Genomic DNA, 17,885 nt, shown 5'->3' with positions numbered 1-17,885 from the left:
TGTCTAGATAGCAACATATAATATCCTTGTCTAGATAGCAACATATAATGTATTTGTCTAGATAGCAACATATGATGTATTTGTTTAGATAGCAACGTATAATATATTTGTCTAGATAGCAGCATATAATGCTTGTCTAGATAGCAACATATAATGTTCTTGTCTAGATAGCAACATAGAATGTACTTGTCTAGATAGCAACATATAATGTATTTGTCTAGATAGTAACATATAGTGTACTTGTCTAGATAGCAACAGAGAATGTACTTGTCTAGATAGCAACATATAATATACTTGTCTAGATAGCAACCTATATGATACTTGTCTAGATAGCAACATATGATGTATTTGTCTAGATAGCAACAGAGAATGTACTTGTCTAGATAGCAGCATATAATGCTTGTCTCGATAGCAACATATAATGTACTTGTCTAGATAGCAACATATAATGTATTTGTCTAGATAGTAACATATAGTGTACTTGTCTAGATAGCAACAGAGAATGTACTTGTCTGGATAGCAACATATAATATACTTGTGTAGATAGCAACATATATTATACTTGTCTAGATAGCAACATATAATGTATTTGTCTAGATAGCAACAGAGAATGTACTTGTTTAGATAGCAGCATATAATGCTTGTCTCGATAGCAACATATAATGTACTTGTCTAGATAGCAACATATAATGTACTTGTCTAGATAGCAACATATATCATACTTGTCTAGATAGCAACATATAATATACTTGTCTATATAGCAACATATAATGTACTTGTCTAGATAGTGACATATAATGTACTTGTCTAGATAGCAACATATAATGTACTTGTCTAGATAGCAACGTATAATGTACTTGTCTAGATAGCAACATTTAATGTACTTGTCGAGATAGCAGCAGAAAATGTACTTGTCTAGATAGCAACATATACTATACATTTCTAGATAGAACAATATAATATACTTGTCTGGATAGCAACATATATTGTAATTATCTAGATAGCAACATATAATGTACTTGTCTAGATAGCAACAGAGAATGTAATTGTCTAGATAGCAACATATAATGTACTTGTCTATATAGCAACATATAATCTACTTGTCTAGATAGTAACATATACTGTACTTGTCTAGATAGCAACAGAGAATGTACTTGTCTAGATAGCAGCATATAATGTACTTGTCTATATAGCAACATATAATGTATTTGTGTAGATAGCAACAGAGAATGTACTTGTCTAGATAGCAACAGAGAATGTAGTTGTCTAGATAGTAACATATACTGCACTTGTCTAGATAGCAATATATATTGTATTTGTCTAGATAGTAACATATAATGTACTTGTCTAGATAGCAACAGAGAATGTATTTGTCTAGATAGCAACATATAATATACTTGTCTAGATGGCAGCATATAATGTACTTGTCTACATCGCAACATATAATGTACTTGTCTAGATAGCAACAGAGAATGTAATTGTCTAGATAGCAACATATAATGTACATGTCTAAATAACAACATCTAATGTACTTTTCTAGATATCAACATATAATATACTTGCCTATATATCATCATCTAATGTACTTGTTTAGATAGCAACATATAATGTAATTGCCTAGATAGCAACATATAATATACTTGTCTAGATAGCAACAAATAATGTATATGTCCAGTTAGCAGCATATAATGTATTGTCTAGATAGCAAGACATAATGTAATTTTCTAGATAGCAACAAATAATGTACTTGTCCAGAGAAGCAATCAGTCATTGGCAGAATGCTACATAAGTAAAACCAAATGTTACATAACAAAGACAGAATGATACATAAATAAGACAGAAGGCTACATAAATAAGAGAGAATGCTAAACAAGTAAGACAGTAAGCTACATAAGTAAGACAGAAGGCGACATAAGTAAGACAGAAATCATAATTGGTATCTGAAAGGTTATAATCATGTTAACATTTGATGCAGATTGAATATAACTTGTTAGATACGAGTGACCACTATTCAAATTAAACTCCAGATGAATATGCACCCTGACCCATTGCTGTCTGCTTCTTATTTTAATTGTATTGAACATTATCTCTTTTACTTGACAAGATTTACCTCCATAGGAACTCTCTGCTACTCCTGTTGAAGGCTTTCATAGACCAATGGTTGATTCCAACGTTTTATTTCGAGCAATCCCTGGCAATTACTTGTACCTTTAAAACAGTGTACTACTTATGGCATGATGAGCTTACAAATTACCGTTGGAAGCAACGTGTCCTCTTATTAAAATATTACACAGTCTTTTGACAATAACATTGTCATCAATCACAACGTGGAATCAACTGTTTTTTCATTGCAAACTCTATTCTTCTCACAATACATTTTGATATCAGAGTAAAAAACAGTTACCCTTACAGTGAATCCATTGGTATGTCAGGTTAAAGGTGTTACCACTACTGGCAATCCATTGGTATATCAGATTAAAATTTGCTTCCTTTACCGGCAATCCATTGGTATATCAGGTTAAATGTTGTTCCCTTTACCGGAAATCCATTGGTATATCAGGTTAACTGTTGTTAACCTCACCGGCAATCTATTAGTATATCAGGTTTAATGTTGTTAACCTTACCGACAATCCATTGGTATGTCAGGTTATATAGCGTTACCCTTACCGTCAATGCATTGGTGTATCAGGTTAAATATTGTTACCCTTACCGTCAATGCATTGGTATATCAGGTTAAATAGTGTTACCCTTACCGTCAATCCATTGGTATATCAGGTCAAATATTGTTACCCTTACCGTCAATCCACTGGTATGTCAGGTTAAATAGTGTTACCCTTACCGTCAATCCATTGGTATGTCAGGTTAAATAGTGTTACCCTTATCGTCAATCTATTGGTATGTCAGGTTAAATAGTGTTACCCTTACCGTCAATCCATTGGTATGTTAGGTTAAATATCGTTACCCTTAACGGCAATCCATTGGTATGTCAGGTTAAATATCGTTACCCTTACCGTCAATCCACTGGTATTTCAGGTTAAATAGTGTTACCCTTACCGTCAATACATTGGTATATCAGGTTAAATAGTGCTATTCTTACCGTCAATGCATTGGAATATCAGGTTATATATTGTTACCCTTACCGTCAATGCATTGGTATATCAAGTTATATATTGTTACCCTTACCGTCAATCCATTGGTATATCAGGTTAAATATTGTTACCTTTACCGGCAATCCATTGGTAGGCTAAATGTTGCTACCCTTGTTACCCTTACCGTCAATGCATTGGTATATCGACCTAACGTTATTGCCTTTATAGGCAATCTATTTGATATCATATTTATTTCGACCATCCGCATGCTGGGCTATTTTGTTACTTTTATGCATAAGCATACTTTTTTAGTATCACGTATAATGTTAGCAGTATTACAACAGCATTGACGCAGTACATTTCTACAGATGACATAAACTGCATTATCGCAGTACATGTCCAGAGATGACGTAAACGGCATTACTGCAATGTATAGCGAAGAGAAATTATGAGTAACGACTGACATTGCTAAACAAAACTTATGAATGCTTGCTGAAAAGAAAACGTAGTAATTGTACATACACTAAGTAAATGTACATATTACGTCAGATTTGAATCAATCCAATAGTAACATTCATTTGAAACCTAGTAAGTTGTATTATTTGTATCCCCTTTTAGCTACTGCCACAATTTTCCGCCATATGTCTATGTTTTTTGCAATCCGTATAAATCTTCGAACAACCTGTTATGTGATTAAAGTATGCAGTGCGCGGAACAGCCATTTCCTGTACCCTATATCATTGGCAACATAGCTGGCTACCTCTGAAAAGCAGTATCTGCTAATGATTATATTTTCGGGCACTCTTTGAGTGATGATGGAGAAAGATCGCCCAGAACTGTTGAAAGACTAAAATACTTGATGCATACATACATACATGCACGCACGCACGCACGCACACACACACACACACACACACACACACACACACACACACATACATACATACATACTGACTGACTGACTGACTGACCGAGAGTAAGCGAGACAAACGGATAAGGAAGGATATCTTAAAAATCAGAAATTTTCATTTTATTCATGAAAATAATATTTGAGATTTTATTTTCCATTAACCTTTCCGCTATGTATAAAGTATACATAATAATAGCACGAAGAACACGCATGTAAACAAATTCCAATTCATAAAGTCCACACTCACGAAATGAGTGTAATGTCAGGTAGAAACAAGACTCAGAGTCTTGTGTATGGACCATCAGCATTTGCTGCACAATTTCTTCATCTCCAATCCGTTTTCATTCTGAAACGACAGAATGAAAAATTCGGCACGAGTAGTGAAAAAAATGACTGCAGTCTAGATAAACATGAGTGGTATATGGACCAAAGCTGTTTAGAATAAGTACATTATTCAACATTGTGTTAAATATCTAGACCAGTCTGAGTGGTATAGGACCAAAGCTGTTTAAAATAAGTACATTATTCAACATTATGCTAAATGTCTAGACAAACATGAGTGGTATAGGGACCAAAGCTGTTTAAAATAACTACATTATTCAACATTGTGTTAAATATCTAGACCAGTCTGAGTGGTATAGGACCAAAGCTGTTTAAAATAAGTACATTATTCAACATTATGCTAAATGTCTAGACAAACAAAAGTGGTATAGGGACCAAAGCTGTTTAAAATAAGTACATTATTCAACATTGTGCTAAATGTCTACACAAACATGAGTGGTATAGGGACCAAAGCTGTTTAAAATAAGTACACTATTCAACATTGTGTTAAATATCTAGACCAACCTGAGTGGTATAGGACCAAAGCTGTTTAAAATAAGTACACTATTCAACATTGTGTTAAATATCTAGACCAACCTGAGTGGTATAGGACCAAAGCTGTTTAAAATAAGTACATTATTCAACATTGTGCTAAATGTCTAGACAAACATAAGTGGTATAGAGACCAAAGCTGTTTAAAAAAAAGTACACTATTCAACATTGTGTTAAATATCTAGACCAGTCTGAGTGGTATAGGACCAAAGCTGTTTAAAAAAAGTACACTATTCAACATTGTGTTAAATATCTAGACCAACATGAGTGGTATAGGACCAAAGCTGTTTAAAATAAGTGCATTATTTAACATTGTGCTAAATGTCTAGACAAGCATGAGTGGTATAGGACCAAAGCTGTTTAAAATAAGTACATTATTCAACATTGTGTTAAATATCTAGATAAACATGAGCGGTATAGGACCAAAGCTGTTTAAAATAAGTACATTATTCAACATTGTGCTAAATGTCTAGACAAACATGAGTGGTATAGGGACCAAAGCTGTTTAAAATAAGTACATTACTCAACATTGTGTTAAACATCTAGACCAACCTGAGTGGTATAGGACCAAAGCTGTTTAAAATAAGTACATTATTCAACATTGTGTTAAATATCTAGATAAACATGAGTGGTATAGGACCAAAGCTGTTTAAAATAAGTACATTACTCAACATTGTGTTAAATATCTAGATAAACATGAGTGGTATAGGACCAAAGCTGTTTAAAATAAGTACATTATTCAACATTGTGTTAAATATCTAGATAAACATGAGTGGTATAGGACCAAAGCTGTTTAAAATAAGTACATTATTCAACATTGTGCTAATATCTAGACAAACATGAGTGGTATATGGACCAAAGCTGTTTAAAATAAGTACATTTTTCAACATTGTGCTAAATGTCTAGACAAACATGAGTGGTATAGGACCAAAGCTGTTTAAAATAACTACATTATTCAACATTGTGAAGTCTTTGTATTTTGCATGATTTCGGTGAATGTCTTGTGATGAGCAGGATAATAAAAACTAGACTCCAAACGCACCCCCCACCCCAACAAATAGGATAAATCGATAACATTATAAATATGGAGGTGTTAATGGTAAGAAGAAATATATGACTTGTACAATGCTTTTATCCAACTTTACGGAGTATCGACATTTTCAGATTCAAAAAGAGGTTTTGAGAAATAAGAGCAAGTATAGGAGTCGATTTTCTGTTCGAATTAACCTCACACATTCCTATTGCTCTCACTGTCTGTTGAATATACCATCTACGCGATTACTAAAACGAGCAGAATGAAGAATCGTCGAATTCTTAGCCTTCAAAGCATTCGTAGCCATTTTAGGTACAGTGGTAATAACACTATCTAATATTTCTTCGAGCTGCCTGATAGCCGATGCCAAATCTATCAAACAAAATACAATAATTTCTGGTCAAGTTAATTAAAAGTTTGAATAAAATTTACGGCAAATTCTCATAGCTCTTAGGGCGAAGAAATATATTATTATTACGACTTTATATCAATAATTTAAGCCAGTAGCGATAGCTAATGTACCGCTACAGATGGCGCCCCTATGAGATAAGATTTCTACGTAATGACACGGTTAACTAGGTCAAACCAAGGAGTTTTGCATGTAACTTATATCAACAAGTTTTCATCTTATTCATGAATAACAGATCGCTTTCACAACATTTAGTTATTTGTTTCACACACACACACACACACACACACACACTTTTACACGGGTTCGTGTGTCGTTAATACAATTTTCTTAGAAACGGCATCCGATGGATCAAAATTATAATTTGATTAGGCCTGAATAAAGTTGGAACTCGAACATGTTTTGGGTAATACAGTACTACAACAGCGAGTGATATATCTCATCGAAATCATGTTACGAAAGAACCAACATAAAGATGAGAACATTTATTTTAAACTGCGCCGGCTCCTTGCTAACAGCCTTTAGGAAACGTTTATGGTGTATTTTTAAAATAAGTAAAATATTTTTCACGAAATTTCATAGTTTCTTAAGGGATGGTTGCTATTGAATATGGCAACGTTTGCTTTACACAGTTTGATTTCTTGTTGTCGTTTTCAAATACGATAGCGAGTGCTATTTCCTGCTGCTTACAGAACATTTATTAGCTTTCAGCGGACTGAAAATGACAAAACGGGTTCCTTTTATTCGAGTCTTATGACTTCAATCCTCTCTCGAATGTTTAAAGCTTTAGTACCTTTCTTTCCTCGAACAGTATGCGAACAGTATGACTTCAATCGAATCTCAAATATCTAAAAGAGCTCTTCATTCAAATCTTTTGTACCAAGTGCATAGACAGTTGTATCACCGTAAAAGAGCCAGACATTTGCATAACTTTAAGGGGGCGACCCTCCATGATTTGCCACGTGCTTCAGTCTTTCGTGTCATAGTTATAAATTTGAATAAAATGTTTAACATGATTGACTGAAACGGCACAGATAATAGACCTTGCAAAAATCTTACCAAAGCACTATTTAAAAACAATGGTAGCATTTTAGACACTACGAACACCTAGAACATTTGAGGATGAGTTGAATTCTTACTCTCCATATTAATGAAGGCAACAAAGGCATGAAAACTCATGAAGGCCCGTATTAAAGCAATTCTCGGTAGACATCGTTCCGGCCGTTTATATCAGGTATTTTATTACAGTATCAAGAACAGTTTGCGATTTCACTTGGAAACAACCGCAGTCATCTATTTTATACACAATTTCCATGAAATATTAGATTATCTAAGCCTAGTAAGTATCTCAGAAAGTAAAATTATTCTCACGTAACACCGGTTTTAGTTGGTTTGTCGCGCGAATTTAGGGATTTTGCGTTCTGTTTGAGTGCAGGTTTTGGTGTCAAAATACTTGTTGATGTTGGTATTTGTATATAATACATGTAAAAGTATCAACACCGAAAGTCAATGATCGCAGAGGGTTTTGCTATGTATGTACGTTTCTCAGAGGTCTAAGGAAAACTTATATACGCCCGTGAGCTATGCATTCGTGCTCCAAATCCGTCAAGGATCCCCGTATTATTGCAATCATGGATCGAGATAGACTCTCATCCTGGTAAATGATATAATTTGTAAGCAACAGCTGATATATATAATCAATTCAAATTTTGCAATAGTTTACAAACAAGATACCCTTTTGTTAAAAGAACTGTAAAGTAAACATGGTCCTGGTTGAATTACGGGTCCTTGCTGACTCACAGACTCGGCAGTTGTGTATGTAGTTGATGCTCCTTGCCATGTTGACCGAATACTGTCTCCTTTCATTAACCGGTGCTGTTTCCATTTTCTTCTCATCACAGAAATAACCTGTCACGGGATAGGAATGAAACTACTCAGTACTTGATATGTTATTGTGTTCATAGAGAAAATATGTTCCAGACGACATTAATTAGAAAATTAAGAAGAAAAATGATGAACAATATTTATAATGGGTAGTCGTGATACCTGGAGGTACGACTGTAAGTGTGCGGAAGTTGTCAGTGATATAACTTTTTAAAATGATATCCATTTTGTATCACATCCTTACACCAAAAAAAGGTCATTGTAACCTTCATTTCGCACTTCATTTACCTATGTTAAGTTAATGCATTTTGCTAAAACCTACATTAGTATGATTTTAGTACAACTGATATTTTTTAATTATAGGGAGAGTATAATATTTGAGATAAGCAGACGAAATCATATATTCAATACAAATAATATAAACTGAATTTTCTATCGATAATTCTGCTTACATTTTGTGTTCATGCTTGAATGTTGAAAAATGACGATATTCCATTGAACTGGTAAAGACCAGCTGATATGTTGTTCTCCTGCAGGTGTATGTCGTACTTCTGAGACTACTTCGCCCACTCGCAAATGGGTTTGTGTTTGGATTTTTAATGCAGCATTAAGAATTTTAGTCACATTGCTACGATGTCTGCAGTGTGGCAGTTTATAGTGTGGTCTAGCACCCGGGCATTATGCCGCAGACATGTAGCATCATGTCCCATCCAATCATATTATCCTGACACCAGGCCGACCAATCCTAACACTAACCTCTTAATGCTGAACGCCAAGCAAGTCAGCTGCTTGTATAATTTTAATAAGGCTTTGGTATGACTCGACCGGGGCTCTATCTCGAGACCTCTCGCATCCGAGGCGGACGCTCCAACCACTTAGGCCATCGGAGAGCTCCGCCTACTAATGGCCGTACTATAAAATATATTTTCAAAATAAAAATAAATATTAGTTGGTGAACGTCTATTGAACATATTTTCACTCGCAATATCCATTGGAGTTGATACAAATGCTCCGGTGGCCTAGTGGTAAGAGCGTCCGCCTCGGATGCGGGAGGTCGTGGGTTCGATCCCTGGCCGAGTCATACCAAAGACTTACAAAAATGGTACTAACAGCTGCCTCGCTTGGCGCTCAGCATTAAGAGGTTAGGACTGGTTGGCCTGGTGTCAGGATAATGTGACTGGGTGGGACATCATGCTACATGTCAGCGGCATGATGCCCCAGTGCTAGACATCACTGTAAACTGCCACACTGCAGACATCGTAGCGATATGACTGAACTATTGTTAAAGCTATGTTAAAAATCCAAATCACACACACACACACACACACACACACACACACACACAAATTCTATCAAATTTCATGTAAACTGCGCTTGAGTAATGGTGTTCCGAAGCTAAGCAAATCATCAAACATACTGTTCTTGAACAAAGGTGTTCGAAAGTTGAACAAATTTTAAGCAAACTATTCTTGAAATGGTGTTCCAAATGTAAACAAACATTAAGCAAACTTTTCTTGAGCAATTTTGTTCTAAAGTTCAATAAATATCGTGCAAACATTTCTTAATCAGCGCTGTTCCAAAGTGAATCAAATATCAAGCAAATTTTTCTTAGAAATGGTGTTTCAAAACAATAGATATCAAGCAAACTGTTTTTGAACAATGGTGTTCCAAAATTTACACTGTTATGTATACCTATGTTATGTGTTTAATTTTCATGATTATAGTGTTACAACTCTATGGTCATACACTAAATACGAGACAGAAACAAAACCAACAAGTTGTGTAAAACTTAGCAAATAATTTACTCATCAAAGTTATAAAAGAAATGTAAGTGGAACTTACAAAATTATGAAGTGAATACAAAATAGTTCGAGAGAATGAAGAGTTCCGTATAAATATCAGTTCCACGAACATACTGGTCCACCAACAGTCGTGACGTGTCAAAATTGCGTTGTCCAGAACTTATTTGAATACTTCACAATACTCCATCAATAATATCCTAGTCCAATGAGCATAATCTATTTGCAATGAATAATCCTAACAAATGTCTCCTTTCAGATTATCTAAAAACATCATCAAACACGTATCCAGACTTATTTCAACATATGCAATAACTATCTGAAATAAGAATGACTCTAAAGTAGGAATGAATCTGAATGCTCAATTCTCTCCTTGTATACACCTTAAAGAGCTTGTTCCGACTATATTTCACAATATACCCCAAGTGACAGATCTTACCACTCAATCTAATATTTCAAAATACCTATTCATGTGACGTAGCATGTCTTACGGGAAATTACTTAACTCTTCTAAGATCCTACCTACCACAAACTCTACAGCCAATGGGAACGTACCCAAATCATTCTGTAAAATAGGTTATTAGAAACCTGACAGCATCTATTTATAAATCCTACTCAATTTACATTCGTAGTGTCTTAAACTATATCTGTAACCAAATTAGCTATCTAATATCATGACAATAGATGATCATTACAATTTATTGCCATGATTAAAAATTACACATAATACTTATGCAGAAACGATCCAAGAGTTACAAAAAATATAGAGATACATAACACAATAAGAATAGATTGTAAAGATCATTTAATAAATAACATATTAAATATTAATTTTCTTTATGGTTGAGAGTTTGTACATTAAGATGGGGCCATTTTGGTAAACACGTTACATAATTTCAGGATAGAAGTACATTTTCTTAAACACATTTCATAGCTTCAAGGCAACATGTTGATGAGATCTTAGTTCAGGTCATGGGTTTTCTTGAAAAAACATACTGACCATACTGACCTAAATTCCTGGTTGGCTAGCTTCTAAAGTATCTGACGTTGTTAACAAAGTTGAAGTGATCTAGAATACTATTCGACTTTCATCCGTTTCTGTATTACGTCTTACGTTTTTATATAAGGGATAATTTATTGAAAATTAGTTTTTTCTAGCATAAACATTAGTCTTTGACGAGTCAACTAGTGTGGATTTACTTTTTGTATTTAAATTATCCATCTGATTTACAAAATACTCAGGCTTTAGGATTTAGTAGCTGTTTTGGAATAACTGGATATTCATTTTAAGACATTTAGATTATTTCCTTGTGATGCATTAAGAATATAGGCACATCAGCGCAACAGATTGGACTTTAATCGGAGTACCACTGGAACGCATTAGAAATACTATATACTCTTCGACTAGTGATTGAGCTTTAGGACTATTTAGGATTTAGTTCACCATACTGTAAGTTATTTTAAATTTGTCTATTTTAGGGAAATAAATTACATGTTGCATATTACAAACCTTGTTGGTTTTTTCTCTTTTCATCTACTGTTTAATGTAAGACCATATAGTCCTGGTAACATAAATATAAATGGGTTAAAAATATATGCATCTTTGATCAGAAATCTTGTACAAAAAGTAAATAATACTGACTTTATCTAGAAGTAATGTATAAAAAGCAAACAGTCTTGGCTTCGTCTGAATCTAACAACATCAATCATATAGAGATCAACCTGTCTAGATATACCGCATAACCGCTGTAAGAAAGAATACATGAAAAAACAAACAAATACAGGGTAATTACAAGAGTGTGTTAATTGAATTTTATATTGCTCCAGTGAGTTCCACTAGGAAACAATATACATGATAAAAGCGAAACAAAATAAAATAACAAAAATCAACCCACCTCGCCGTTGAGGAAACAGTACATCAGTGATACAAAGGCTCCCTGCAAAAGATCAGAGTATTTTAGTGTACTTTTTATGGCAACAGATCAGTGTATTTTAGTTTACTTTTATGGCAAAAGATCAGTGTATTTTAGTTTACTTTTATGGCAAAAGATCAGTGTATTTTAGTTTACTTTTATGGCAAAAGATCAATGCGTTTTAGTTAATTTTAATGCAAACTCTTGCGATACAAATCTCTCAGTGTTGTCGCGAAGATGTTATTGAATGTTAACGATGCTTGAGTTTTGGAAGTACTTAATTATCTTCCCGATCGAGAAACGTCTTTGCATTTGCAGGATAGGCAATTTGTAAATCTCTCTGAATGTATGTATGTATGTATGTATGTATGTATGTATGTATGTATGTATGTATGTATGTAAGTCTTTTGCAAATCATCATTTGGACGCAACTTTCATATGATTCTCAATCAGCAAGTATCCAACATAGGTCTTGTTTATTATTATTTACGCCTGCACTAATGCGCATATAACAGATTGAAGTGAAGAAATAATAACGATGAAGGGAATATATAAGTACACAGGTTAAGCTTATACTTATAATATCTTTCTCTTACATGGCATGGAGTTCAGACTAAAAGTGTAATTTCTTATAGACTTAGGCTATGTAAAATTCTGTTGAAATTTTGAAATATCTTCTTCCATAAAAATATAATTTTCGTAATGTTTCAATCAAAATCAAAGGTTTTCTTTCCACAAAAGGAGAAACGAAGCAACAAATATTCCACGTAACAATCTCTCTCTCTCTCTCTCTCTCTCTATCTATCTATCTATCTATCTATATATATATATATATATATATATATATATATATATATATATATATATATATATATATAGAGAGAGAGAGAGAGAGAGAGAGAGAGAGAGAGAGAGAGAGAGAGAATTACTAAATGCGTAAGTATGTAGTGCATACTGCTTTACAGCAATTTTGTTTATTAAATTATTTAAGTATTACCTGTAAAGAGGCAACCAATGCAGCCGCTACATGGTAAGCTTCCTCTAACGGAGACCCAGCTTCCGGTCTGATAGGGAGCAATAAATATTGTAGTCCGAGCAGGGGAACGAGAATTAGTGTTGCTCTGGTGGCCTTCCTGCAGGAAATATAATAGTAAATTATCTTCTTTTTTAACAGAATATGTATTGTGAAACAGTTTGTCATTTAGACAAATTAACTTAGGCGAATCATACAGACATCAAGACCACCAAAATTGGCCACTGCATCTAAATGTCTGAAATGTATTTTTTGTGCTGATGTTGTTTCAGAAAGCGACTGAACCGTAGTCAATCAGATATAATCACGTCTGTTTATATGTACAACATGCAACATATATTAAGGCCGTTTTTGTGACATTTAGCCTCTTCTAATCTGTACCATCTTTTTATAACCAGACAAGCACTCAGTGTAGTACTGTTTACGTAATACCCCAATGCTTGCACGTGATAGTATTGTGGACGATTTAGCTGTACCATGATTGATATACGGCAATAAGTCAATTGCATCAATTAGTACCCTTACAGTGATAAGTCAATCACATCAATTAGTACACAATCAAAATATGAAGTGAAGAAAATATTACAAATACAATGGTTTAAAAAAACAAAACAAAGTAATACTAAAAATAATGTTGTACGGCCTACCTGGTTTGAGAAGCTTCTGGCATCTGCCGCAGTTTGGTAATTAGCAGTCGTACTATATTTACTAGAAAGGCAACGTTAATCTGTAAAGCGAAGAAAACTCTGTTATTTACAAACTTCATTTCTGATAAGCATCTGTAGATAAGTATCATACTTAGCGCAGTTCTAACCATATTCATTTTTGTGTGTGTAGGAGTTGTATTTACTGGAAAAACTAAGAATGTGAAGAGAAATATATATAATCATAAGTGAAATTCTACAGTGAAAAAAAGTTATGCATAAAACACAATTTGGGATTTTTGGGTGAAGAGAATTTAAACCCCATTTACTAGCACCTTAAATCCCAGCATTCACATATAAAACAGTGGATTTTATTTTCAAAAAGTGAATGATATTCGTCTAAACTACACAAGTATCTGTCTTAACTACACAAGTATCTGTCTTAACTACACAAGTATCTGTCTAAACTACACAAGTATCTGTCTTAACTACACAAGTATCTGTCTTAACTCCACAAGTATTAGTCAAAACGTGATTGCATTGAGCCTGGCAGAGAATTCACAAAAAGTAACTTTTTTTATGATAATGCATTTTGTACCGAAGTCAATTTTCATCGATGAAGAGATCAATTTCCAAACGGATAACGATAATTGACGTGTGCAGAAAATAACTACATATGAGATACAATTTAGAGATGCCTTCTCCTCTCTGTCTGTCTGTGATTGTCTGTCTGTCTATGTGCATGTCTGTCTGTGTGTATGTCTGTCTGTTTATCTCTCTCGATATGTGCCTGTCTGTCTGTCTGCCTTTCTGTCTGTCTGTATGTATGCATGTTCCTCTCTCTCTCTCTCTCTCTCTCTCTCTCTCTCTCTCTCTCTCTATATATATATATATATATATATATATATAATTTCTTTAACAATCCCCCCTTCAGTTTTAATAGTAAATGAACTTACCGCTATGGATAGGACTACTGGACCAAACATTATCCATTGTAAGGAGGTCTCATTGATCCAACAGCTGAAGGAATGTGGTAAGAGATTTAACATTGATATTTGTAAGAATGCAGTAAGAGATTTAACATTGATATTTGTAAGAATGCAGTAAGAGATTTAACATTGCTATTTGTAAGAATGCAGTAAGATATTTAACACTGATATTTATAAGAATGCAGTAAGAAAAATTTGATAATGTCATCTGCAAAGCATCACGATATGAATGATGAGATACAGAATTGCCCAATTTCCAATCAATAAGTTATAACCAACTTCTGTTGTATGGTGAAAAATAAATTATAAGATCGTATTTTGCAAGAAACGAACTACTTATGAGTTTTCAAGTGCGTTACAATATATATATATATATATATATATATATATATATATATATATATATATATATATATATATATATATATATATATATATATATATATATATATATATATATAAGTCTTCAATTACAAGGGACGAAGAGAAAAGGTCTTTTGCGTTTTCTGGCGACAATTTCATTTCTTTGTACCCGTTGAACAGAGGTCTGGGAACACATCGCAAATTTATTGCGGTAACCACCACTTTATGGCTAATGATGAGATAAACGCGTATGACGCTTTGCTAATTTTGATGATTTGGTGGAAATAAATATTTTAGCTGGATATATTGGACTGCAACAAAAGGTTTTCTAGAACATATAAATAATCATGAAATTTTGGTACCAGAGATATTTCAATCAAGAATGAAATAAAATGAGTTAGTGAGTACACTATTGAGAGATATGTGAACATCACGAACGAGTAGGATGAACTAAGGTGAGTACACTATTGAGAGATATGTGAACATAAAGAATGAATAGGCCATAGTTAGTGAGCACACTATTGAGAGATATGTGAACATAAGGAATGAGAAGGGCATATTTAGTGAGTACACTATTGAGAGATATGTGAACATAAAGAATGAGTAGGGCATATTTAGGGAGTACACTATTGAGAGATATGTGAACATAAAGAATGAGAAGGGCATATTTAGTGAGTACACTATTGAGAGATATGTGAACATAAAGAATGAGAAGGGCATATTTAGTGAGTACACTTGAGAGATATGTGAACATAAAGACTGCGTAGGACATAGTTCACTATTGAGAGAAATTTTAACATAAATAATGAGTTCGGCTATATTACAGAGTTCACTATTGAGAGATATTTTAAAGATTAAAATGAGTACTGCATATGTAGTGGAGATATTTTAAGGACACGTGTAAAGACACGGCAAGGATGGGTTACTTTTGATCTTAAGAGATTTGCCAACATATAAATATATCTGAGATAATTATAAACCAGAAAATGGACACTATTGCATTATGAAACAGAGTGTAATTACTGAATACAGTAAACGCCCGTCAGGCCTGAACAGCTTGATTAAATTAATTCTTCCAACAAAAACAACCATCTGTAACTATTTATGAAATTGTCTAGAAAACACATACATGTATCTAACTTCAAACATTACATAAGTCATTCACTTACGTCACATACATGTATCTAACTTCAACCATTATACAACTCATTCACTTACGTCACATACATGTATCTAACTTCAAACATTATATAACTCATTCACTTACGTCACGGGGCCCCGTGTGGCCGAGTGGTCTAAAGCGCTCTCCGTTACGGATCACTGCCATCTCACCTCTGTCTGCATGGGTTCGAGTCACGGATTCGGCCAATGTGGATATGTGAGAAAGCTTGCCAGTAGCTTCTCGAGGGTCGGTGGTTCTTTCTGGGGATTTCCCGGATTCTTCCTCCACCATTAATACTGGCCGCCATGTATAGCCTATCGTGTGCTGAAAAATGGCGTTAAACCCTAAAACAACAACAACAACACTTACGTCACATACATGTATCTAACTTCATACATTATATAACTCATTCACTTACGTCACATACATGTATCTAACTTCAAACATTATATAACTCATTCACTTACGTCACATACATGTATCTAACGTCAAACATTATATAACTCATTCACTTACGTTACATACATGTATCTAACGTCAAACATTGTATAACTCATTCACTTACGTCACATACATGTATCTAACTTCAAACATTGTATAACTCATTCACTTACGTCACATACATGTATCTAACTTCAAACATTGTATAACTCATTCACTTACGTCACATACATGTATCTAACTTCAAACATTGTATAACTCATTCACTTACGTCACATACATGTATCTAACTTCAAACATTGTATAACTCATTCACTTACGTCACATACATGTATCTTAACTTCAAACATCGTACAAGTCATTCACTTACGTCACATACATGTATCTAACTTCAAACATTGTATAAGTCATTCACTTACGTCACATACATGTATCTAACTTCAAACATTGTATAAGTCATTCACTTACGTCACATACATGTATCTAACTTCAAACATTATATAACTCATTCACTTACGTTACATACATGTATCTAACTTCAAACATTATATAACTCATTCACTTACGTTACATACATGTATCTAACTTCAAACATTATATAACTCATTCACTTACGTTACATACATGTATCTAACTTCAAACATTATATAACTCATTCACTTACGTTACATACATGTATCTAACTTCAAACATTATATAACTCATTCACTTACGTCACATACATGTATCTAACTTCAAACATTATATAAGTCATTCACTTACGTCACATACATGTATCTAACTTCAAACATTATATAAGTCATTCACTTACGTCACATACATGTATCTAACTTCAAACATTATATAAGTCATTCACTTACGTCACATACATGTATCTAACTTCAAACATTATATAAGTCATTCACTTACGTTACATACATGTATCTAACTTCAAACATTATATAAGTCATTCACTTACGTTACATACATGTATCTAACTTCAAACATTATATAAGTCATTCACTTACGTTACATACATGTATCTAACTTCAAACATTATATAAGTCATTCACTTACGTTACATACATGTATCTAACTTCAAACATTATATAAGTCATTCACTTACGTTACATACATGTATCTAACTTCAAACATTATATAAGTCATTCACTTACGTTACATACATGTATCTAACTTCAAACATTATATAAGTCATTCACTTACGTCACATACATGTATCTAACTTCAAACATTATATAAGTCATTCACTTACGTCACATACATGTATCTAACCTCAAACATTATATAACTCATTCACTTACGTCACATACATGTATCTAACCTCAAACATTATATAACTCATT

The 17,885-nt window shown here is 33.6% G+C and overlaps 1 protein-coding gene across 2 annotated transcripts in view; it reads right to left on the bottom strand.

Moving 5' to 3' along the window:
• Nucleotides 1-4,136: 4,136 nt before the first annotated feature.
• LOC149776685 (calcitonin gene-related peptide type 1 receptor-like) overlaps nt 4,137-17,885 on the bottom strand; it is an 86,338-nt gene continuing 72,589 nt past the window's right edge. For both annotated transcript variants that reach the window (XM_089942512.1, XM_089942514.1), the window contains exons 9-14: nt 14,544-14,607; nt 13,591-13,670; nt 12,908-13,043; nt 11,893-11,934; nt 8,049-8,222; nt 4,137-4,345 (exon numbers count right to left, since the gene is read on the bottom strand). In XM_089942512.1, the coding sequence (XP_089798638.1) occupies nt 4,301-4,345; nt 8,049-8,222; nt 11,893-11,934; nt 12,908-13,043; nt 13,591-13,670; nt 14,544-14,607 (541 nt within the window). In that variant the 3' untranslated portion in view covers nt 4,137-4,300. The remainder of the gene's footprint in view (nt 4,346-8,048; nt 8,223-11,892; nt 11,935-12,907; nt 13,044-13,590; nt 13,671-14,543; nt 14,608-17,885) is intronic.

Source organism: Sinohyriopsis cumingii, chromosome 18 (genome assembly GCF_028554795.1).
Source record: "Sinohyriopsis cumingii isolate HCF-2022 chromosome 18, ASM2855479v2, whole genome shotgun sequence".
Classification (NCBI taxonomy): Eukaryota; Metazoa; Mollusca; class Bivalvia; order Unionida; family Unionidae; genus Sinohyriopsis; species Sinohyriopsis cumingii.
This window is presented reverse-complemented; position numbering and strand designations above follow the sequence as displayed.